General features: G+C 40.3%; 2 protein-coding genes across 3 annotated transcripts; one reads left to right on the top strand and one right to left on the bottom strand.

The window, feature by feature from the left end:
* The first annotated feature begins 1,317 nt into the window (after positions 1 to 1,317).
* On the top strand, positions 1,318 to 16,202 carry unc13d (unc-13 homolog D (C. elegans)). The gene is made up of 34 exons (XM_044337852.1): positions 1,318 to 1,500; positions 2,499 to 2,525; positions 3,840 to 3,896; positions 4,001 to 4,057; positions 4,143 to 4,250; positions 4,362 to 4,421; positions 4,634 to 4,700; positions 6,005 to 6,185; positions 6,276 to 6,320; positions 6,419 to 6,490; positions 6,576 to 6,645; positions 6,731 to 6,835; positions 8,316 to 8,408; positions 8,510 to 8,610; positions 8,942 to 9,059; positions 9,287 to 9,408; positions 9,503 to 9,593; positions 9,679 to 9,735; positions 9,833 to 9,930; positions 10,067 to 10,118; positions 10,205 to 10,335; positions 10,972 to 11,089; positions 11,184 to 11,336; positions 11,445 to 11,540; positions 11,633 to 11,839; positions 11,951 to 12,025; positions 12,109 to 12,188; positions 12,322 to 12,436; positions 12,985 to 13,056; positions 13,181 to 13,264; positions 13,366 to 13,486; positions 13,588 to 13,711; positions 13,819 to 14,045; positions 15,153 to 16,202. Exons 1-34 carry the CDS (start codon positions 1,414 to 1,416, stop codon positions 15,263 to 15,265), a joined length of 3,384 nt encoding a protein of 1,127 aa, XP_044193787.1. The 5' UTR covers positions 1,318 to 1,413; the 3' UTR covers positions 15,266 to 16,202.
* On the bottom strand, positions 15,835 to 23,983 carry unk (unk zinc finger). 2 transcript variants are annotated; one of them, XM_044337853.1, is made up of 15 exons: positions 23,594 to 23,975; positions 22,759 to 22,968; positions 21,259 to 21,435; positions 21,014 to 21,144; positions 20,465 to 20,600; positions 20,249 to 20,366; positions 20,073 to 20,157; positions 19,672 to 19,967; positions 19,428 to 19,493; positions 19,046 to 19,229; positions 18,848 to 18,949; positions 18,524 to 18,709; positions 18,260 to 18,441; positions 17,837 to 18,097; positions 15,835 to 17,285 (listed from the first exon to the last, which is right to left on the bottom strand). In XM_044337853.1, the coding sequence occupies exons 1-15, from the start codon at positions 23,740 to 23,742 to the stop codon at positions 17,130 to 17,132; spliced, it is 2,439 nt and encodes an 812-aa protein (XP_044193788.1). In that variant the 5' UTR covers positions 23,743 to 23,975; the 3' UTR covers positions 15,835 to 17,129. The 2 variants fall into 2 exon arrangements, with proteins under 2 accessions (XP_044193788.1, XP_044193789.1); XM_044337854.1 differs by lacking the exon at positions 15,835 to 17,285 and having other exon boundaries at positions 17,904 to 18,097; positions 18,256 to 18,441; positions 23,594 to 23,983.
* Positions 23,984 to 24,347: the final 364 nt, after the last annotated feature.

Here is a 24,347-nt window from a genome sequence, read left to right as displayed (position 1 = left end):
AAAGTAGGACAGAATGGAATCACCAGTATTTGTGCAAACCATAAAAAAAATACAGTACCAATGAAGTTGTCTAACCGTGGTATTTCACTAAATGTGGTAACTCTTCACTTCCATGTGGTAATACACAGAAGGCAGTTTAACCAGTGCCATAGTCTACAGTCCACATGTATGACATCATACTGGACCTGAGACTTATAGCACAATTAATTTTGCACTGGGGATATTGATAAGTTGAATAGTATATTACTTCTTATGTTTTCAGGCCTACACATGTACATGTAATATCTGTGGCCTTATACAGACATGTTTATGTCACTCATGTCTGGCTCATACTGTGTATATTTGTTGTTACATACTTTTTTCAAATGGCATGGGATTTCATTTTTGATTTAAAGCATTACATTAATGTAAGAATGAAAAACATATCAGGTACAAACAAAGTGAAATGAATGATGCGTGAACAAGTTTGGATTACAAAACGGGCAAAACGCGCAACTCCCGCTGGGCCCTTGGGATTCCTAAAAGTCCAAGATTCACTGCATGTCAACTGGTTTCAGTAGTTTGATTAACTGCAGTTTTGTGGAGAATTTTGCGCCACCAAAGTTCAATATCAACTAAGGCAAGTCCTGCATTATTAGCTGGGACTAAGTAATAATAATTGATGAGTCATTGAAGGCAACAGGGAACATAGACATTGGCAATATGTTGGGTGGGGGAGGGAGGTATTGATAGATATAGAAACATATACACATGTAGATTTAGGTAGATGTATCTATAAATGCTTATTGGAGTATTGGCAGATGTTAACTCTCAGTGTAGTGACCACAATGAATGGAGTATGGAGTAAATAAAGATTTGAATGCATCCTAATGAGACACAGGTAGAGCAAACAATACACAAACACAATGGACTGCTGTGGACTGTCTCCTGTTACATGTAGTTTCATTATCTCATTCAGCTAAGTCAAGTTAATGATGCGACATGTGAGATTTCACTGTGGGTTTTGGTTTACCATAGGATCCATGGTAATATACTAACATTAAAATAATAGTAGTACGCTTGAGCATCAGCAATTACAACCCAGTAGCCAGTTAGTTATAGAGTTTTTGCTTTGAGTACCAGTGTATGTGTGTGTGTGTGTGTGTGTGTGTGCAAACAAACTAAGGAGGTTGAGGTCTGTTTGAAAAGAGAAGGAGAGTGGAACAGAGGTGGTGTTTTGTATTCAGGCACAATGTAGGGCACTAGATGAAGAAAAAGTAGTAAGTCACAGTTTTTGATGTTACCACCTTCTACAGGAAGTGATGACTTCCGGCTGCTGTGAGATACTTCATCGACACACATCACACACGCAGCTTCCCTATCTCACACAGAGAGAGCACGCCAGCTTACCAGATAGCAGTGTAGTGTCAATGTATGTGTGAGTCAAATATTAGCGTCATTATGTCAGATCAAAGTGAGCTCACCAGGACAGGAGACAATCGACTGCAAACACCTGAACAGGTAAGGATCCACACTGCACTGGAGTGTGTTGTTATATGATAAAATAATACTCTTTTTGTTGCATTTTGGCTCTCTGCCAGTTACTAACCACCTAGTTTTTATGGCAATCTAGTGATGACAAAACCGATATTGTTGTCAAATATGAAACCGTCTTTTTGTTTTGTAGGTTTTGTTATAATCATTTACAAACAGATTTTCAGTCCTTTAAGATTTTTCATTATCTTTGTGACAAAAAAAAAAATCCCCCAATCCTAAAATTGTCAGATGAGTTACAGTGGTGTTAAAAACTGTTTCCAGAGAGTCATGCTTTCCAAATGGCTATTTTAAGATGTTTTGACTGTGATTCAGAGTTGTTCTGGACATATGCTTATATCACATGATGCAGAGAGTGAAACATATTTGACAGGCAAGATGGCTATACAGTGTATTTCTGTATCTGCGTATGTAGCAGTTGTTGTCAGTCAACACATTTAGAGGAAACTTTTTTTTCCTATTTGTGAGCTTCATTGAGACATGCTTTGAACACAGTATCTTTACAGAGTTTTGCAACATTTCAACTGTATGCAAACATATGAAAATAATTGTGTGTGCGATGTTGACAACAGGTGTATTTGCATGTGTACCTATTTTTAGGATGGGTTAGGCTAATTAGTGATTCTATTTCAGGTGAATTTCTTCGGTTTGAATATTGAGTGGGTTGCCTCATTCTTGCCTCCAAGTCAGTTCCATTATCAGCAATAGAGGAAGTCCCTTACAGAGACAACCAAAATAACAGAAATCAAAAACATGAGTCTCACTTTTGTTTTATATTAGGTATTTCAAGGTCTCTTTGCCCATTCATAACTGATGATGAGATGTGGTCGCCTATAAATATCTGTTTGTATCAGTTTGACTTTATTGAACTATTTACTCTGACATCATTATCTGTATTATTATCTGTGATATTATATATCCCTGTATTTAAACATTCTTAACCATCTTTGTCTTTTGTATTTCAGGAAGATGGCTTACCAAGACACAAACAGGTAAAACACATCAGCTGCTAGTAGTAGCTTTGTGTTATTTCTCCTGAATTTCTTGTTGCAGATTTGTCTTAATGGACCAAACCAGTTTTTTTTTAACATCGTAACTCCTTATTTTTACTACTTAACACTCATCTATTGGTTTCCTTTCATTTTTGGAATGATTACTAAGAGTCTACAGCCATGATAACATGCTGATGTTTAGCATGTACTGTATAATGTCTACCACGTTCACCATCTTTAGCAGTAACTACTTAGCACTAAACACAAAGTACAGCTAAGACTGATGGGAATGTCTTGAAGATTTTAGGTCATAAACCAAAGTATTGGACAAATGTAAATTTTGATTTGATGAAGGCACTAATCATCTGAGAACCGTGATTGTCTTAACACAATTCTGTGACAAATAATCTAGTGGATGTTGAAATATTTCACTGGATACGTGAAATTTTTGACCTGATTATGGCACTAATTTAAAAGTCATCAAAGCCATTAGGATTTGTCCTCTTTAGGCCATGGATATCTGTACCAATATTCACAACAATCCATCCAATAGTTGAAATATTTCAGTCAGGCTGACATTGATTTCCAGTATACACACTGAGGAAGGGCGCCTGGCCTGAAACATCTGTGTGGCAATTCAAATTAAAATCAGTTGACTAGGTGTGCTGTCCTAATTCCCTTCTTTAGTCAGGCTGACATTGCTGCTAATAGACTCCTTTGACTTATGTAATCCATCACAGCAAACATGTCTGTATTGATTTTTTTTTTAGTTTTCATTCTCATTGTGTGATTTGCGTGCAGATAACAATCTAATAATGTCGTCAGACGTCATCTCAGCTTGGGCTTGGTGACCACAAATCTATAACTGACTGTGTGAGTTTGAAAGACAGGGACGCTTGCCAGGCAGCGAGGGTGTGAGTGAAGACACTGAGTTGCAGTATGGGAAGTTTAAGATCCGACGTTTTTGTAACTGGGGACTAAAATTCAGGCCTCTTAATAATCTTGCAAATCCCCACAAAACTGCAATAATTCACCGGAGTATATCTTCATCTCCTTCCATCGTTCACTATGATGGTCTACCAACAAAATTTTATATTGCATGGACATGAATGGAAATCAATGGATGTTTAGAAAATAGGAAAAATATATTCACAAATTTGAAACACCAAAGCATGGTTTGCAATAGTCAACAGTGATGTAAAGTATTCAGCCTTTGTAGTAAATGAGCCACAACATGCAAAGAGAGTGGTACTGTCCTCTAAGTATCTATTATGTCATGTCATCTTTTGCCTTTTTCCGTTTTTCTCTTGACAGCTTTCACCCGGCCATGCACGTAAACTGGGGCAGACGAGGAAAATGCGAGACAGGAGGGTAGGTGACACTCCCTGACCTTCAAGCACCTCAAATTTAAACTAGGAATATCTTCATTTGCTACATGCATCAAACAGAATCACAGATTTGCTTGTTTCCTTCAGGATTTTAAGGAAGATGAAAACCCTGAAGAGAAAGCACAAAGACACAAAGAGCAGGAGGTATCATTATTAATGCGCTGTACTTTACAAGAAATGAAGCTTTTTTTTCCAGCTGAATTCTTACTTTGTTTATTCCTGTTTAAAGCTGAAGCCTCTGTATAAGGAACTGTTGTACACTATCGCACACAAGATGGGTAAACCATCATCAGATGAGGTCTTCACAGATAGCCAGCTTCACCAGTATATCAAAGAGGTAAAAACTTCCACTTCACACCTAACACGACCAATAATTCCCCTACTGTGTTGGTCTATGACTGTTGACAGAGATTTTGTTTTGTCTCACTCTGTCTGTCCTGTCTACAAGGCTTTCACAATGACAGATTCAGAGCACAACAGTATGATGGAGAAAGTACAGAGCACAGAGGTGAGAAAAGGAAGTCAGCATGTTTGTTTCAATAAATGCGCCTTTAGAGCCCCCTAATATCTATTTATAGTAATCATACCAGCAATCTTGACTTTCCACTGCCTTCCATTTAGTCTAGCAGTGGCAGAAATTGTGTCATCTGCATTTCTGACGCAGCACAAAATGGCTTTTTTGAGTACCAATGTATTTAAAAAACTGTTTGAACCTTACAGTCACCTGTATACTGTCTGATGGCCACAGTAAAGGAAGCCAAGGGGATCCTGGGAAAAGATATCAGTGGTGAGTTCTTGCTTTGACTTTTCAGAACAAACAATTGACATCTTCATTGATGCAATGACTGGGACTCATCTTAATATACTTTTATGTGAAGATATACCTTTTCAGTCACACTAGCTGCATGTCTCTAGGGATGGTCATTTCGGTCAGTTGGTTCATCAATTGGTTGGTTCATGTCATACTGACCCGACCCAATGGTCCAAAATGATGAATCCTAATGACTTTGGTGATCCCCTGACATTTCTTCCTCTAGTGCCCCCATGAGGTTAAAAAGTTTTGATTTCGAGTAACATGTTTTGACTACTGTTAGATGGATTGCCATGAAATTTAGTGCAGGATAAATCATAATGACTTGTGAATCCGTGACTTTTCATCTAGCGCCATAATCCAAAAGTTTTCTCCTATCAGTGAAATAACTCAACATCTCTCTGACACATTGGCATACAATTTTGCACAGACATTCATAGTTCCTTGGCGATGAATCCTAATGACTTTGGTGACTATTCATTTTGTGCCAAAAGCTGGTTGACATTTTTAGGTAGATAGTGAAATGTCTCAACAACTACTGGAAGGATGCATTTAAAAACTGTTACAGACACCCATTATAACTTTGGTGATCTAGCACCATGATCAGGTCAAAATTTAATTTTGCCCAACACTTTTGTTTATGACCAAAGTAAGCCTCAGCCTTCTTTGTGGTTAGCGTTGTTTAGCATGTTTGTATGTTAAGATGCTTATCAATAATGGTGAACATGGTAAACATCACCCTCTAAATATCAGCATGTTAGCATTATCATTGTGAGCATATTGTCATGCTGATGTTAGCATTAGCATAGTGGTAGGCGCTATAGCATGGCTGAAGAATCTATTTTATCTATTTATTATTTCTCACTGAAAGATTTTCATATGTTTGCATATAGTAGGAAAGAAGTGGACTGTGCACATTTATTTCCCAGAGCAATGATACTTCCTGTCCATCCTATGAAAACATTGCCAGTTTATTTCCACCTAAATGGAATAGGTTTGGACTGACTCCCTGCAGGAAACTTCTTTTTTTTCATATGAAACTAAGATACGGAAGTGTTTCACTACCTTGGTAATATTCCTCTTTATTCATGTTGTTGTTCATGTTTCATGTGATTTTCTGTTCTCATGTGGACATTTTGTCCCTCACTTTCACTTCTTGTCAGCCCTGTGTGGTCTTTGATTTTTGCCACACCTTTCTGTGGAGTAATCTCCCCTAACCCTAACCATAACCCTACCTCTGAATTATGAAATGACCACAGATTTCTGGTGTTTTTGAGCAGGTTTTAGTGACCCATACTGCCTGCTGATCATACTGGAGGATGAAGAAGAGAATCGGACACGCCGAGCCAGATCAAAACCTTGTAAATCTGTTGTAAAGGACGTTGCATCAGATGAGAAAATTTGCCAGACAGACGTAAAGAAGCAGACTCTGAACCCCATCTGGAACCAAACATTTATACTGTGAGTCTAAATATGTGTTAATGTCCCAAACATTCGGTTGAAACTTGCATTTCTTTATTGATTTATTTTGTTTTATTTCTTTTTCTTTAGAGAGTTTGAAGACATTGTTGGTGCCAGCTTCCACCTTGAGATGTGGTGAGAAAAACATCCAGAGCTCCACTTTGTCTGCTTTGAAACCATCGTTATTATCATCATTCATTACATTTGCCTTTTTTGTGCCATTGTCATTTCAGGGATAAGGACGAAGAGGTTTCACTCACTCAGAAACTGGAGGACTTCAAAACCAACTTTAATAGCTTAAGAAGGTACTATACTCTCTTTCGGATTCAAATTCAAACAGATGACAGAGCAAAGCAAATGTGTCAATCTTTGAATTTTGTTTTTTTTTAGGATGATCAAGGAGGCCAAAAAGGAGAAAGGCACAGATGACTTTTTGGGAAACGTTGTCCTAAAACTACAGGTAGTAAATGTACAAACTTGACAAATGCTTTCGTCTTCTTCACTGTCTTCCTGATCTCAAATCCATTCTTATCATCTCACTTTAGGATCTCCACTGCACAGAAGACACCTGGTACTATCTGGAGCCAAGAACAGAGACGTATCCTGATCGCGGCCAGTGCCACCTGAATCTCAAGTTTATCCATAAAGCGGTACATGCTGATATCCATCCTGTGACATTCTCTGAGTTTTATATATTTTATATATTTGTGTGATTGCTGGAAGCAATCACAGCCGCGTTTCAACTGCTGCATACTTTGTGCTATAAAAACCATTCAACTGTCAACCTGTGCAACTCATTCAGCAGATGTGTGCTTGTATTTTTCTGAAATGTAACATGTTTCAGCGATTTTATATAATTTTTTAAAACATTAAAATTGATAATGGCAGTCTATGGGACGAACCGTCCAACTGAGTTGGAACCTTGGTCACTTTGACACTCAACAGCTCGGAAGTCCCTTATCGTACAGACACCATTCAAACTGTAAAATGTTCACATTCTGATAACTTTGACTTTCAAAGTTATCAGATTGTTTAGTGATATCTTTTGTAGTTTTTCAGCAATTTAAGCCCAAAATCAGGGGTTTTTCAGACTTTTTCAGGTCTCACCAGTGTGTCATGTGATCAGACACAGTGGAGAGCACAGATAATTTTAGACCAGAAATGTTTTTCTAAACTGCTGTCACTCCCACAATTTTAACTCCTCAAGCACATATCTTGCCTCAGTATGTTGCCACAAGCCTCCTCTCTCTCAAAATGTAAATACATTTCACATAGGACTTATAGTTTTTGAGATCTGAACCTTAATTGATAGAGAGTCCCTGTCATGTTCTCATTGACTGCAATACAGTCTGCAGGATGTATGTCTCCTCTCACTCCGGTTTCTTAAACTTACAGATTCTCGCTTCCTTCAAACACTTTTTACACATATTATTCATTCTCATGTGTCACAGATCTTGTCTGAGTAGTCCAGTGGTTTAAGTTCATGATACTTCTGAATTATTTTTAGATCCAAAGACTGTGAGTTCAAGTCCTGCTTAGGGCAGAACTCAGTAGAGTCGAAGGATGCAGGCGTGCACAGCTGATGTCAATCTGCTTGCTGAGCTGAGCTGAACTGAACTACTTTTTGGTCAATTTCATGCAATTGACAGACTAAATACCAAAATCTGGCCTAGAATTACTGTGAGACATGTTAGCTCAATGCATAGCATGTCTGTCTTATAAACATGAGGGTGTAGGCTCAATTCCATCCACAGCTAATTTTAATCTTGGTATAGTTTTCAATACTCTTCAGCTTCCAGTTATGCAATCTGAATCCGCTTTCAGCAATCACACGCAATTTCTACAGAAATTGCATTTTCTGGTCATATATAAGATGGTGTTAGGACAAAACAAAGAAGGAAATGTGCATTCTGTTGATTACACCAATGAAATACCTTGTGGTGGTCTTAAACGGGAAGTGGAATTCATGGCCACAACACATCTATAGTTACTCTAATGACACTTTAATAACTTTTCATGACATTCACATGTATAATTGTATAGACATGTGTTAGGGACAGATTTTGAGACACTTTCTCATTGGTGTGTCCAAACTTTTGACTGGTATTGTATGTATTGTGTGACTGACAGAGAGACAAGACGCTGAGCAATGGTCAAAGTGCTTACACAAGCTACTGTGGGATTCTGCAGCAGTTTGTTCAGTCTTACATCTCCCAGCAACAGGTAAAGGACAAGTTTATTCTTAGTCAAATTTTTATCTCTGATAATCTCTGAAATTTCTGATTCTTAGTACTAATCTCCCCAATCTTGTTTCGTCCCCTCAGAGCTCTGCTCCGTGGAAAGGGGAGCTGTGTGGCGAGGCTCAGACTCTGCTCGAGCTTTATGCCACACAGAATGACCTCTCACCTTTTCTTCAGGACCTGGCGTAAGCACCAGTATAACATCTAGCAGATTAGATGAGAGTGTGCCACTGTTTCCTTATAATTTAGCAGCTTTCACTAGTATTGTATATTGGTGATATGAACATATTGTGCTATAGTCTCACAAAATAATGTTGTCCAAATTAGTTATTCCAAACAAATGAAATCAAATCTATTATTATTTTACATGGGATTTGTGGATACACTTGCCAATATTGTGATATATATCAATATCTTATCCTATATATTAATATATTACTACTACAATGTGTGTGTACCATGTTGCCTTTCTGTTGCACTTCTGATTACGTTTGCGGTTGTGTGTACCCCTGACAGGAAGTGGGTGGCTTACAGTAAACTGTACCAGAGCCTAGAGGTGGACTCTTCTGTGCTGTTCCAGCAGCTCACCAGTATAGAGTACCACTGGCATCAGCAGGAGCTGCCATACCAACAGGTATGAACGTTTTACTCAGTGCAACCTTCCATCACGAGATGCAGTTAGTTCTTGCTCAGTGATCAAAAACCTATCGATCTTGCACAATAGTCAAATGCGTTTTTGTCTGTAGAAAGCTCATCAATGCCAGAAATCACTGCTTACTGTATTAAAATGTTAAACAGAAATCAGGAGTTTGTCTTTAAGCACAGATGAGTATTGAAGAAGGTTTTGCACTTTGTGAACAGAAACAGGAACTTGGGGATTCTCTTCATGGTTTCCTGCAGTACGGACTATGTCTTGTGTCCAAATACAGAGACATCTTCCCCCCAACTCCCAAAGCTACTCCGAAACTACACACCCTGCTCAGGTACACCTTGTTATATATTTATTTATGCTGTATTTTTGTTTTCTGACATAACCGTTGTATTTTAATTAATAGATTGTGCAATACATTTTTTCAGAATCTTGGTCCAGATCTGTAAGACTCGGGCGTTTCAGAAACTGAACCCAGCTCAGTTTGAGCTGCATGATGAAATCAATGAGGCCATACAGGTCAGTAATCATACCGATAAGGTTGTTACATCCTGCAGGCATATCATAGGTTGTGAATTACTTATGATCTGGCTTTTTATTTCAGACAGGTACACATGAGTGGTTTACCATCAAAAAAGGTTTACATCAGCCAATGACTAAGGTAAAGAGAGCCTTCACTGTGAAGTTGGAATTGAGGCTTCTCCATTTTATTTCACAGTAATCATGTCATGTTATTTTTGCACTATGCTGACATACAGGACATGTCGGAGATTGTGAACGCCCTCTCCAGGTTGATTGGGGAGGTGCAGGAAGATGTAAAACACAACAAGGATGTCTGGAACAGAGTATTTGTCAGGTAAGAAAATTCAAAGCTACTTCAAAAGACGTATTTGAAGAAAGTGCAGGTGTCAACAGATAGTAGCAAACCAAACTTCATGAGGAATATTTTTCATTCTTGTAATAATGAATGTGTTTCTTTCTCGGTCTCATAGTGCTGTGCAAGTGGATGTGTTCACTGTAGTCTATCATAAGTATGACTCACTGGTAAGTGGAACTGTTTGAGAATTTCCAGTCTTGTATTTTTCTCATGTCACCTCACTTCATCAGTTTTCCTCTCCTCTCCTGCATAGCTTGCTAAAGAAGTGAGGGCAACCTTATCCCTGATTGAGGGTCAGATGGAGCAGCCTCTAGCCAACAGCCTGTTCCCCGTTTACCGGAGCCTGCAGGCCATCCACAAAGACAAGGCATTCTTACAGAAAAGGTCAGAAATCATCCACAAAACACTCTATGGCAGTGGGTCCCAAATCTTTTTTGTCTGACGGAGCCTAACATCCCTATGAGATCAGCTCAAATACCCCTCCATACACTGCACCCATTGTATTCCCAATGTAGTTGTTTCAATTAATTTTAAAGTGGATGTTAATACTACATAAAGGTTGATATTGTCACAATAAGTTTTTTATGCAATTTGAATTGTTTAGGTCAGTTTGGTTTCCTACTACCCCTTGGAGTGGCAGAAGCTATTACTTTTAGCTAACACATATCAACAATTTATCCATTACCTTTAGCAAATTATTTCAACTGTTATTTACTTTGACTTTAAGGTATTATAAGTAACTCGGGTTAGTAGAGGGAGGTGTGTGCACTGTGCAGTCGGCCTCTTGCAGTCGGTTGGGTAGCTTACTAGTTATTGTTAAAGTTACCACAGATTGCATCACACCAATTTTTAAATGTATTTGGAATTAGAAGTACACCCTGGGGTACAAGAATCCTCAGTTGGGCATCACTGCTCTACAGCATACAACTCCAACCAGGGAAACACTACCACCCCGCCTACTAAAAACCATCAAAATGTTTGTGATGGCACAGAAGGTCAGGAGTTTGTCTGTTGTTTCAGGGGATTACTCGAGCTAATAAACTTCCACGAAGACTTCAGAGACGCTCTGCCTTACTGGCTGAACCAGGCGTTCAGCACCACTCAGGACAGGGTGGAGAGGGCTGTGCAGGTGGACCAGGTAACACTTATGTTTTAGTGCATTTCTATAATGGACATTGTTTATTTCATCCACAGAGAGTATTATCATTATATATTTTAAACTCTCCTCTCAGCTACAGCCCCTGCAGTCTGGTACAGTGCCCATAAAACACAGTTCCTCAGCAGTGGACCTGGTGGCATGTATCCAGCCCATTTGCCAGTTGTGGGAGCAGCTGTCCTGGCCTGACCCTGAGGAGGCCTTCATGCTCATGGTCAAAATCACAGAGGTACAGTATGCTGCCATTAACATGGTTGTAATCAGACATTCAACTCACTAAATAAACGGATTGCTGGTAGTTGGCTGTGGTCTACCTTCCTTCTCTGTGTGTTTTCAGGATGTGTGTAAGATTGTGGTGAACTACTGTCACACCCTGAAGGAGAGGGTCAGGGTACTCTCTGAGAACTCTGACCACGGCTGTGCTATCAACATGGTGAGCACAGACAGGAGAAAAGACTTCACTCAGAAATATTTCTGGTGCTACATAATCCACAGGAATCTCAAATTTCCCACTTCTCTCTACAGCTGTGTGTGGTAGTGAATGACCTGGAACACTTACGGACTGTCCTGACCCGGCTTCCTACACAGCTGAACTGGGCAGGTCTTCGGGAGCGGACCCATCATGTCATACAGGAAAGCCAGTTTCACAACACGCTGCCATCTCAGCTTCAGCAAGCACAGAGCATCCTCGGACGAGAGATCCGCTCCGCTTTAGACACTCTGGGGAAGAAGGTGTGTACACGTGGGGGAATTTGATCATTAATAAATCACCTTTATTGAAAATTAAATGATTATATACTTAAAAACCTTCAACATCACCCCTCTTTCTGTATGTCTCTCAAGCTGAATACAGACATTGAGACTCATGTCAAAAGCATGGCAACCAGGCGGAGGATTCCCTCCAAGTCCACAGAGGATGTAAGTGACCATCACTACTTGTGTTTTACTACAGATACAGATGCCTGTTATGTTTGCCTGATATCCAGCCTCCTCTGTTTTAGGCTGCAGCCCCTCTCATGCGCTATCTGGAGCAAGAGCTGCAGTATATGAATGAAAACCTGGTTCAAGAGAACTTCAACAGGTTCTAGGCTTTATTATCACCTTGTCTATCGCCTTCATCTCTAATGGCTCCATGTTTTATACATTTTTAATTTGTTTTGTAAAGATAATGTTGCTGTTTTGCATCACCTTATTGTTTTTTCTCCTTTGTTCAGTCTCCTGACCCCTTTGTGGAATAACTCAGTGATGATCCTCTACCAGGTGGCTACTAAGCATCCACAGCAAGAGGGGCTCATGGTGTACTGCCAAAGACTGCTGTATACACTGCAGGTCAGTCCTCAGCCATATGGTTAACTTGACTACCAGGGCAGAACACTGTATTTATAGCAAATTAGAACGTGTGTCAGCTCAGAGACTTTAAAAGTGCTTTTAAAATTCATGTAATTAGCTGATGAGACTGAATTATTTGCACTGACTTACCATGATTTAACGAACCAGTTTCATTGTCTTAACAGTCAAACCTCAGACCTTCTGGGATTAATAACTATTGGATGAATTGCCATTTGCAATTGCCAAATTCAGTACACTCGTTCATGGTACTCAGAGGATGACCAGATACCTGCAAAACTAATAACGTTTCCAACAACCTAAGTGTTAGCATGCTAACATTTGACAAAAATGGTGAATCTCATAAATATTTCCTTCTAAACATCAGCATTTTAGCATCACGGATGTAACATTGCCACAGGAAGCATGTTACACTGATGTTAACATTTAATTCAACACATCACTGTGACTGATTACAGCCTCACAGTAGTGCTAGCATGGCTGAAGACTCAGCCTAATGTTGCATTAAATTTTTTTGTTGTGTATTTCAGTGCCTGGAGCAGTGCTTCCATGCTGAGGGAAATGGACTTCCTCTGCAGACACTCCACTCTGATGAGTACAAGGTGAGAAACTTAGGGATTACATGTTTTCACTCACTCAGACCGAAGTGAAATAGTTTGAGAAAAGCGGCAAAAGGCAGAGTGAAAACATACAATTAACAATGAAATCTTTCTCCTGTCTGTCCAGACTCTCAAAGCTCACCTGACTCACCACTCTCTGAGCAGCAGTCAGCTTGTGGAGAAGTTCCTTGAAAGGAAAATATGGGAGCAGGTGAGACATCCACCTACTTCATGTTCCAGTTGGAGAAACGTGTAAACTTATTGAAGTGCATTTGTTCAAACTATGTTTCTGCTTCCCTCCATACACAACAGAAAGTGCACGGCGGAGAGAAATACGGTGCGGTAACCCTCCTCACATCCTACAGGAGATCAGATCAAAAACTCAGAGTTGAGGTGTTGAATGCAGTCAACCTCTTACCAATGGACTCTAATGGTGAGCCTTCACAGAACAACCACAACCATAGATACATAAACACAAAACGCCCATTGCTATGAGATCTTTCCCACTAACCTAGTGCCTGATGCTTTTGGCAGGTTTAAGCGACCCGTTTGTGCAGCTGTGTCTGGAGCCTCAACACATCTTTCCTGAGGTGGAGCCTCGCACTACTCAGATCAAAAGCTGTGATCTCAATCCCCTTTTTGATGAGACCTTTGAGTTGTAAGTTTAGTCAATTTTCTTTCTCAGGTATCAGATTTCATCCTCTTTCTAGATGTTTTAACCTCTTTTACCTCCATCCTCTGCTCTCTGTCTCCTTCATATCACAGCATGGTTTCACTAGATCAGTGCCAGGCTTCAGGGGCTTGCCTGATGGTGACGGTTCTGGATCATGACACCTTGAGGACAGATGACTTTGAAGGCGAGGCCTTCCTGTCCCTCAAATCGATACCAGGAGTTGCTGGAGGAAGGGAGGCAGCAGCGGATAAACTTGGTTCACAGCCAGATGCCACCCCCGCTCAGATCCGCCTGCCTCTGATGCATCCTAAACCTAATGGTATGATCTGTCAGTGGGTTCAGACAGGAAAAACAAGTTTAAGTTTTTAGTTTGAATCAGGGCATGGGGCAAAAATTAGCTGCTGGGGCCCTGTCAGCCTACACCAATCTTCCCAGTCTGTGCAGTGTACATTGTTATTGTGGGCATGACCTACTTTGAAGCTGCACTAATGAATATTTTTGCATTAACAATGGATCAAATGACGTGTAATGTGAAAGGGGTCACTCATAGCGATGAACCCACAAAGAATTTTCACCGGACCTGAAGTTCCCCTCAGCTCCTATTGGCGTCTTTGAGCTTATTGTTTTTGTTTTATGGCCGTTAGGTTTAGTTTTAATTCAGTCTCACAACACTCATCAACCTCATTTCCAGCAGCAACAAGCAGCTATTTTCGGTGAAAACCATCCGATAAAGCAACTAACTGTACGCTACCTGCCCAGCACCCAACGGCACTCAGACAGATAAAGTTAGTGACTAGCTGGTCACCATAGCAGAGAATTTATCAGCTAAAGACCCATTTATTTCTCTCATAAGTGGAGACCAAAGCCATTTGCTAACTGTGTTTTCAGCTTGTTCTGCTGCCCCCAAGTGGATGAAAAAAATCAATTAATGCTGCTTTAAGGCCTGTATCATGTCTCGATATTGTGCTTTAGTTGTGCATATTCCAAAGTTATTTTTCAATTAAATTAGCACAAACCCATTGAGACACAGTAAGCCTGGGACTTTTTAGGGTTCTGGGGCCTTGTGGCAGTTGCCTCCTTTGTCCAGTTGGTAATCCAACCTTGAATCAGATAAATTATAAAACCGTGGCAACATATTGTATGTGCTACCTAGAAAAGTAGCCTTTGAGTTTTTTTTAGCATGTGCTCCCAATCTGGACTTTTAATTGGTAGGAAAATTGTCAGATTTTATGATTTGCAATATTGTTGCAAAGATATCCCATACCGGTAGCTTCAATAAAAAAATCTGTTGGGATATTACTTGTGGTCTACTTTTAACTATACTGCATATTTTGTGTCTGATTTTGATGTCACTAAAATAGCAATTTCAAAGTGCCAATATGACTTTCCTGCAAATCCTTAACTTGTGTCTGTGTACATTTTTCAGACGACAGCATTCTGAAGTTATTGGAGTCCCGGAAAGGAGAGCGGGACGCACAGGCCTTTGTGAAGAAGCGAAGACAGAGAGAGAAACAGTCCCTGGAGGGGATTCAACCGTAACAGACACACTCAGACAATTCCTTCCTCCAAAAATATACAATTTGTTTTAATGATCTGTACCAAAAAACAAACAAAAATTCCACTCAGAAGGAAACACTGATATTGGATGAGTTGTGTGTGTACAGTATGCTGAGCATGGGTTTACAAGAGACCATCACAGTGATCATGAACACTTTCACACCTGCATATGAACCTCACACACCTTTTAGCTGTCTGTTTCCTGATGCTTTGTCTAATCAGTGCAAGAGATAAGTATGACATCACTTAACTATGTGTGTGTGTGTGTGTGTGTGTGTATATGTATATGTATATATATATATATATACATACATACATATACACACATATATTAGACTACATTTGACACACTGTGAAATGTCAAAGATTACTACAAATGTAAAAATTTTGGCAGAGAAACCTGTCACACATTGATTTTAAACATAGCTAAAGGGCCGGTTTTAACAAAAAGTGTACATTTAACATGAAAAGCGTAAGTAAAAATAAAAAATATGTAATTTCAAAGACTACACAAGTTGACTGAGTACATTTGCCTTGATTGTGTTAACATGCTTTCCTCTTCCAGTTTATGCAGAAGAATATTAGAGAAAACCTGAGTGCTTTAACAGAGGCCATCTGTTATAAATTTTAACAAATAGTACAAAATTTTTTAAATATTTTCTGTTATTACTGAACAGTAATTGACAATTTTAAATTTCTTTTGCTAAAAAAAAAAAACTATGAAAAAAAAATTAAACAACAAATTCAATATAATCTAGATAAGCGCTACCAGCATACTGGTATGACGACCCCCTTTGGCTGTAGCAATATAGGATCACTGTCTGGATGAAACGAAGTATGCCCTTTAACTGTTTTCAGTCAGACCTGTTGATTTTGTTAAGACTGATGATCACCCTCAAAAATAAAAATAAAAAATCTGCTCACTTGCCGTGTCATCCATCCATTTAGACAGTTTGAGATCTTTTCTGGCACTTAATTCACATCTTTCCAGAAATTATGATACAGATACTCATAATACCCTGATGTGGCTGTGTGTGGCTCACTGATACTAACAGCCCACCAAGCATCACGTAGCTATGCCTCAGTCAAGGAGACCATGCTCTATGTGGCATATACAGTTAGTGGGTGTACTTTGGTTGAAACTACTTCTTAGTTAAACGGCTCCTAATGAGGACTACATGGTTTATGGGGACTGTGGGTCATCATAAGTAACTGTCTCTTGATTTCTGGAGACCTTGCTGTTGAACTTTTATATGAAATGTTTTGGAGCTTTAAGTGCCGATAAACCAAATGTCATTGACCTTTGTTGAACTACTCTGGCAGCGGACATCTTCAAACCTCAGCAAATCACACTGAAACTACCCAGATGGAGAGATAGGTCCAGAGATGTTTTCTTTAGGGTGAGCTCATGTTTTAAAACGAGAACAAAATATAATTGAGAACTATTTATGTGAATGTTTCATAGTTATGGTAAGAGAAGAAATAACAGCTGCTCTTATGGTTATTTTCACAAATCGAGAAGTGGGGTAAAAAACAGTGTTGCTGGTCAAGAGCATTGACTAGTAAATTTTACTGGTGTTCCAGTGGAAACACTGGAAAAAATTATTAATCCTAAATTCCACATTAAGAGCTCTTACTTTCTGACCAGTGCTCACTAAGGTCATTTATCAGTAAACATCATTGTAAAAGTACAAAACCAGATCAGTGCTTGTGTTGTTACCATATTATAAAATGACTTCGACATGATTTCGAATGGCGGTTAAGATCCAAGGCTGGTATCTGTGGAATCAGGACTGACTGGTCTGGAATCTGCAATGGTCCATGGTGGTGCGACCCGACTGTGAGGTCAGGAGAGCTGCTGCTCCAGCGTTTGTTCGGGGCAAAGTGGGCACTCTGTAGAAGTGGAGCAGCTCTCACACTGTAGTCCATGACCACAGGGCAGGGACACTGATCCCTGCTCTCCACACGTCACACAGCACTGTCTCTGTTTCCTGTACACCACCTTGGTAAACACAGAGGAATGTTTTGAGACCTCTTAAACTGAAGAATGATGATTTAGAGGAGCATACATGAGGTTAACCACTAATTGAGATCTAAGTAAAACTAAAACTCAGAAGGAAAACAGAGAGGAAAAAAAAGGAAAACAAGGAAAACATGAAAATTCAGGTGCTAGTGTGAGTGTGTGCCATACAGAATATTGTTTTTTCTACAGTTGTGTCCATTTTTTTTCCAAAAAAAAACTTGAAGCAACTTGAAGGCAACACATTGTGCTCAGGAATCTTGTGATGAGCATTTGTCATATTTCTGGCATTTCATACACCACACAAATAAAAAAAAAACCTACTTAACATTCATTAAAAAATGTGCAGCTGATGGGCACTGATTGGCTAGAATGCTATTGTTGACATGTATAAATGAAATGTGGATTCTTAGGAAAACAATTTAAGCAGAACACACCATGTTGGGCCAATATACGTTTAGGTTTGCCAGGTTTTACCATACAGGACCTCAGATTGACTGAAGTACATATAGGTTTTGAGTTTGTGTTATTACCTGTTCCACGGCGTGTAGACAGCTACAGAGCTGAGCCTGCAGACTGAGAACTGACTCCAAAGGCAGTCGGTGCAGTAGCTGGAGTTGGTGCAGTGCTAGATGGGGGTTGTCTCCACTCCTTAAGCTCTCCAGCGCCTCCTGCAGGAGAGAGGCCTGTCTCTGCGCTTCCTCCTCAGCCTGCCTGGCTCTCTCTGCCTCCATGGCTAACCGTGCTGCATGGGCACGAGACTCCTCTGCATCTGCTTTCAGTGCGGCCCACGACTACAAGACAAAGGAGGCCGAATACAGAGTATCCGTTGAAAACTGAGAATAATTTCCACAGTCGTTGCATTATGCATGAACATGCAAGTAACTGCACTAAATCAAACACAAACAGCCCTTTTACAGACATGCACGCACACACATACACCACTACCTACCTACCTGAGCTGTGTGTCTCCAGCTGTGACCCCAATGCTTCAGTGTCCTGTGAGCCTCCTCCAGCTCTTGTTTGAGCCTGGGAGTCTCTGCACAGGGACCAGAGGGCAGCAGGGTGGGGGGTGTACCAGGAGAACCCTGGCCTGATGGAAAGTGCTCCCAGATATTACTGCTCATACCATTCAGACCTTCAAAGGAGAGATTACATGTAAGTAAAATCCAATTATCTCCCACTACACCACTTGATTTCTTGGATTAAATTCCACGAACCTAAAGAGCTATGAGATGGTCCAAGGAAGGAGCTCTCTGATTGGCTAGGTTGTGACAGGTGAGTAGAAAAGAATGGTGAAGCGTGTGGCCTGATTGGGGGAGAGGGTGAAGGGGAGCTGAAAGGAGCAGAGCTGCTGAAGGATCCTGGGATGTTGACTGGGGCAGAGCTCTGAAGCTGACTACCTCCTATAAAGGCCAAAGAGACAAACAGTTATGAGCTCTTATGTGTGTTCATGTAAAACTTCATGTTGCTAGATACAGTAAATGCTTTTATATGTATATTGTAGACAATTCTGTGTGTTCATGCTTATGTCTTTATAATACCCAGCATAACTCCCACACTGGGCAGAGCAGAGCTGCTCTCTAAGCTCCTCTCCAACGCTGACACACCAAAGTCATTCAGGTCAAGATCATCCAGGGCTGACTCTATAACGCACACAATTTACATTCACAGTTACTCTACATCTTCATAGTCACTATGACTTGTAATGTAGATTCAGAAAATTGTACATCTTGACTTACCAACAACTGACTCTACTGTCTCACTAGTGGGGTAAAAAGGCAGGGCGTTAGCGTTCATGCCTGACGAGATGCTGGTTCCCAGGTGTCCGAGAGGGGCAGGGCTGGGCGGGGTGGCAGCCAGACTTGAGGGGATGCTGGAAGACAGACTCAAAGGGCTGCCCACCGGCAAACCCAACAACAAGTCCTGAAGGAGACAGAATTCGGTCATAAGAGAAACAAATGCCACTTTATTCTTATTCTCCCTGCAGCAAGATTACATCACTCACAACTAAAGTATGTTTCCTGAAGAAAATATGTGGACTAGATGAAAGTATGTAGAATGTTAGATAAGAATGTATTCAAAAAAAACACTTATAAATTTGTAAATATGTAGTAGTTCCACCTGTTTGCTTTGTGCTGTTGCTATTTCTCTGTGGCGCTGCTCTAGAGCAAAACTCCTCTGCTTGGCCTGAAACCACAAACAATATGGTGATGACGTCAAAACACGCAGACAAAGCAAATCCAACAAGCACTTATTTATATCACTATTTACATTGTAAAAGTGTATTTTAAGAAGTTACGTCAAGACATGATTTTAAGTATCTGATAATACCCACTTCCCCTTTTCATTCCTCTGTCCATCTCACCTGATCCTCCCTCTCAAATCCAGGCGCCCTGCCGTACCCTCCCTCTCCTGCCCAAGGAGACAAAGGCTCTGCTCCGGCACTCATGTCCTCACACAGAGACAGAACACTACCCAGCAGTCCATGCTCTGCTACACATGACCCAACAGAGGGGGAGAAGGGGTCTGCGACAGACCCATGCCCCATGTTGTGTCCGCTTGGACTTGAAGAAGCCTCCTGGGAAGGAAGGGGATCTGGAGGTCTGGGGGGTGGGGGAGAGCTGGGCATGGAGAATGATGGTTCCTCAGGTACAAAAGGCTCTGGAGGAGGTTTAAAAAGGAGAAAAATATAATAAATACAATGCTAAATGTATCGAGAGATGTTTTTTTTTAAGTGGTGCATGGGGATGTGTCATGGGGACTTACTTTCAACATGAGCAAAGGCACAGAAGGGCCCTCTGGGACAGCTGCCACACTGCTGCATGTCATTACACTTTGTGGATTTATAGATCTGTGACAAAATAACAAATCAACACACAATCATAATCATGTCCTGTGAAGCCTGGTCTTGGTCTGTAAGCTCTCTGCTGAAACTAACAAACCTCTGGGTGGAACTGTTGTTCTGTTCTTGTGTGGCAATACTGACATCCCTCTGCCCCTTCACATTTACTGGGATCTCCCCATTCCTCGCTCTGTTTCACGGCCGGACATGGCAACGCTCTGTGGCGGCAAGAACAAGCGAACATTTTTTTTTTTTAAACACATTAATGACTGAACGAAAACAAAATCTGTTCTTTTTAAATGATATAATAGAACACCTGTATTTGTGCTTGTGTGGGCTGCGCCTCCTGTCTTTGCTGTTATGATAATATGGACAGGCGTAACCTTGACGGCACAGACGAGGTGGTTTCTTACAGAGTTCTGTCTTGTAGTGGGACAGCACATAGTTGTTATCTAAAGAGTTAGAAGACAGACACACAGGAGACAATGAGGCAGGCAGATGATGACAGCTGGTAGAGACTTTAGATCGAGATATTTGACAATAAACTGATTGGAGATCCTCCAAACACAGCAACAGCAGAGGGACTGTTACTGCGTTTGTGTGCTTATGAATTACTGATAAGCACCAATGCCAAAGTATACATAATAAAAAGTATCATCGATGATATACGGCTTCCCTGTGTACTATTTGGAAAATTCCTCATAGTCATTACATAACATAGTAAACACATAAAAAAGAAGATAAGATTTATTACTGACCAGCTGCTTAGTTGCAGCCAATAAAAAACAGGTTTAATAGTTTTATGAGAATTACGATGAAAACTGGAGATGAAAGCATTGTGTAGATTGCTGTAACAGGGATTTACCTTGCCAGCGCGGTTCCTCACTCAGAATCTTCTCTATGAGGGCAGTACTTGCTGCCTGCCCTGACTGTCCGTCTCCTCCGCCTCCCTCTGTGGGTCCCGAGCCGCCTTGAGACTCCATCACCTGCACTTCCCTGCAAAAATTCACAGCGTCAAGAGACATTGTAAACTCCTACAGCACAAACGTTTACGCGCGAAAACTTATGTGAAAAGACAGCTGTATGTTTAAAAAGTTTTATTTTGTGCACCTGATGTCATAAACAGGGCTGCGCAAGTCGTGTGATCCGTGTGCAAAGGCACAGTGGGAGCCGTTCTTGCTGCAGTGTCCTTTCGCATCTGTTTCATGGATACATGAGCCCGTTTTATAGTAGCGGAGGTGGTATCTGCGCTCTGTGTCCCCCGCTGTCCGATGTAGAAATGAGCATCTGGAAAACACAGAAAAAAATTACACAACATAAAGACATACAGTTGTTTTAAGGCAATAAGGCAAATACTGAAAACTACACTATTTAACCAATAAGGATGAAACACACTTGTTTTTTATATAAAAGACAGGGGTGGAATTACTCAGACTCAGATTTTTTTTATAAATGTTGGGGGTGTAGTAAAATCTATAATTTACAATAAACCAGTTATGCAACCACCAAACTACCAAGTAACAATTGCTTTGTGAGGTACAACAGAACCATGCATAAAACATTGGTACTCAATGAAATACTATAAGTTATTTGCAAGGATCCAACACACTAGTTGTGCACTGGTTTTACTGGACAACACTGCAAGTTTATAGCATTTGCACAAAAATCACACTTAAAGAATTGAACCTTTCTAGCAGCTAAACTTTTACTTTATTAGACATATATGTGCTTATCTATGTGTTCTTTCCCTATGACTTAAAAATGTACTTATATCAGAAAGTTCTCTATGTTTTCCCTCTCTGTGTAACGATGGCTACAAGCCATATTGAGATGAAAAGTGACAGAGGAATAGTCTCAATAGTTCACTTAGTGTGCCTCAAAGTGGTTCATTAGCATGTATCAAAGACATCCCTGTTTGACCCTGAATCTACTTCCAGCCTTCACATTTACATTCTTTTTGTCTGTATAAATGTCCCCAAGGGGCTTTTATGAAGACCATAATGGTTCAGCACATTTCAGTCTAAAGAGATCCACAGTGTGAGAGATGTTGAGGTGTGCTGTTGTTCAGTTGCTAATGCAAACTGTGACAATTATGCACCAGACACTATTCTTCCAAGATGTTCAACTTGACTTACAATTGTTGATAGGGTGTATCCTCAAGTATGACTACTTCACTACTTTAAACCCTGAATGTGCAGGTCACCGCATAACAAAAGACCTTTTTTCACATGAGCGAAAGCTTACAAATGCTACGGATGAGATGTGGTCGATGTTTTGGGTAGCAGATAGATAAGAGGCTTCTGTAAACCTCCAAAAACATGAGATCTATGTCGTTTCCATCAAAATGCAGAACAATTTCTTCCTCTGTGGTTTAATTCAGTACATATAACACGGTACAAACTTTAAAGACTTTACACAGCTGTTCAAAAATCGCTGTTGTAGTCTCCCCAGATGCAGTGTGGTTAGTTATGCAAATTCAGTATAAAATCAGCACTTCTCCTTTACAGAGATATCCGAGTTATGTTTCAAGCATGTTTATTTAGGTGTCAGTGACCCATAAACATGTAAAGACGTGAAGCACAGTCACACTGAAATCTCAGTTGCACTCACTCATCTCCATCAGGACATGTGCCTGTTCCCTCATCATATTTGGTGCAGTAAACATCTGGGCTGTAGTTGAAGGTCCCGTCCCGTCTGCGGATGGGCCTGCGGCGTCGTTGGTTCAGGAAGTGCCAGTAGAAACAGGAAAAAGGCCGGTGCTGTGTACATTTGTGCTGTACGAACAGGGGGCACTGCTCTGTTCTGAACTCTTTCAGATATCTGACGAGAGAGAAGCAACAAAGAAGAGAGCGTTGACAACATCATTCTTGTATTGAACATTGACTTTAAGCATGCACAAAGCAAAAGTGTTTTCATATTTATCCACAGTACATTCAATATGCTTTCCTGTAGTTATCACTTCTCCAGGCTTGAATATCTGCCATCCTACCCCCTCTTCCCCTTAGAGGACTACAATGGATCTAACCTTTTAGCTTTATTGTGTTTTATTCTCGATAATTTAATTGTATATCAGGACTGAGTGACTGCAGGTTGGCATGTACTTTTACTGTTGTCAAATAAATCTATCTATCTCTCTATCTGTCTTACCTTATATTTTACTGCTATGATGAACCTCTCCCATCAAAAGCGCTAATGTATAATTCCCCTAAATTAGCAGTGAGTCTATATGTTAAAAAACAACTACCTTGAATCTTGCTGTGCATCAAAGCTTATAAGATATGGCTAGTGTCAGTGAGTAATGTTAGGCCTGCAGCAGTTAATATCCACATTATCACAGAATACGCTTGATTCAGTAACTTAAAACGACACCAAGCTTATTACTCACTTATTTTTTCCCCCCAATAACACATTAGCTAGGGTTTGCTATATGCAGCTAGCTACGTACGTGTAATGTTGAGGTTTCTCGGGCTGTACGTTCAACACGGTCGCGGGAGATGTCGAGCCCCCAGCGGGCGAAGACGAAGAGGACGAGGAGGGTCCCCCGGTGGTCGTCGCTGCCGAAGATGACGGGGGTTGTGAGTGTGTTTTAGACATTTTACCCGTTTGAAGCGTAACAACAAGAACCTTGTTTTTAGCTTAATGGCTAGCTACTCTTGTTAGCTTCGAAATCCGCATTCTACGACGATGTGAGTTTGCGCAGGAGAAGGAGGAAGTTGTACCAAATGCCGCGTTCAGGTCACGTCGAAGTAATCGTTGATTGTGATATTCCGACACGTAAAAAACGTTCACGACAACATCTAAGTCTTTTGACTTACAAAGTCAAAGAGAGATCCCTTAAAATGCGTCAGGGTTTTTATCCAACTAATCATTATTAGATTAAAGACACTGATGTTAGTTGTACCTGTTGTTGGGAGCTCAGAAAAACGCTTGTATATTTGGGCTGCCCACATACAAAGCTGTGGGGTAAATTGTCATTATGTATTACTGATCATATCTACCCTCATTTTTTATTACTTTGAAAAAATGTATTGTTTGGATTCACTGAATATAACTGTGTGTGAATCTCTGTTTAATTTGATTACTATTTTGAACAAATTTTATTATTCACAAATCCAAATTCTTAAAGCAAAAAGCCAAACTTTTCAGAGCTGACTGTCCATATCAAACAATATATATATATATATATATATATATATATA

This window comes from Thunnus albacares, chromosome 20 (assembly GCF_914725855.1).
Source record: "Thunnus albacares chromosome 20, fThuAlb1.1, whole genome shotgun sequence".
Taxonomy (NCBI): Eukaryota; Metazoa; Chordata; class Actinopteri; order Scombriformes; family Scombridae; genus Thunnus; species Thunnus albacares.
The sequence above is the reverse complement of the archived record's forward strand: the minus strand, read 5'-3'. Positions and strand labels throughout refer to the sequence as shown.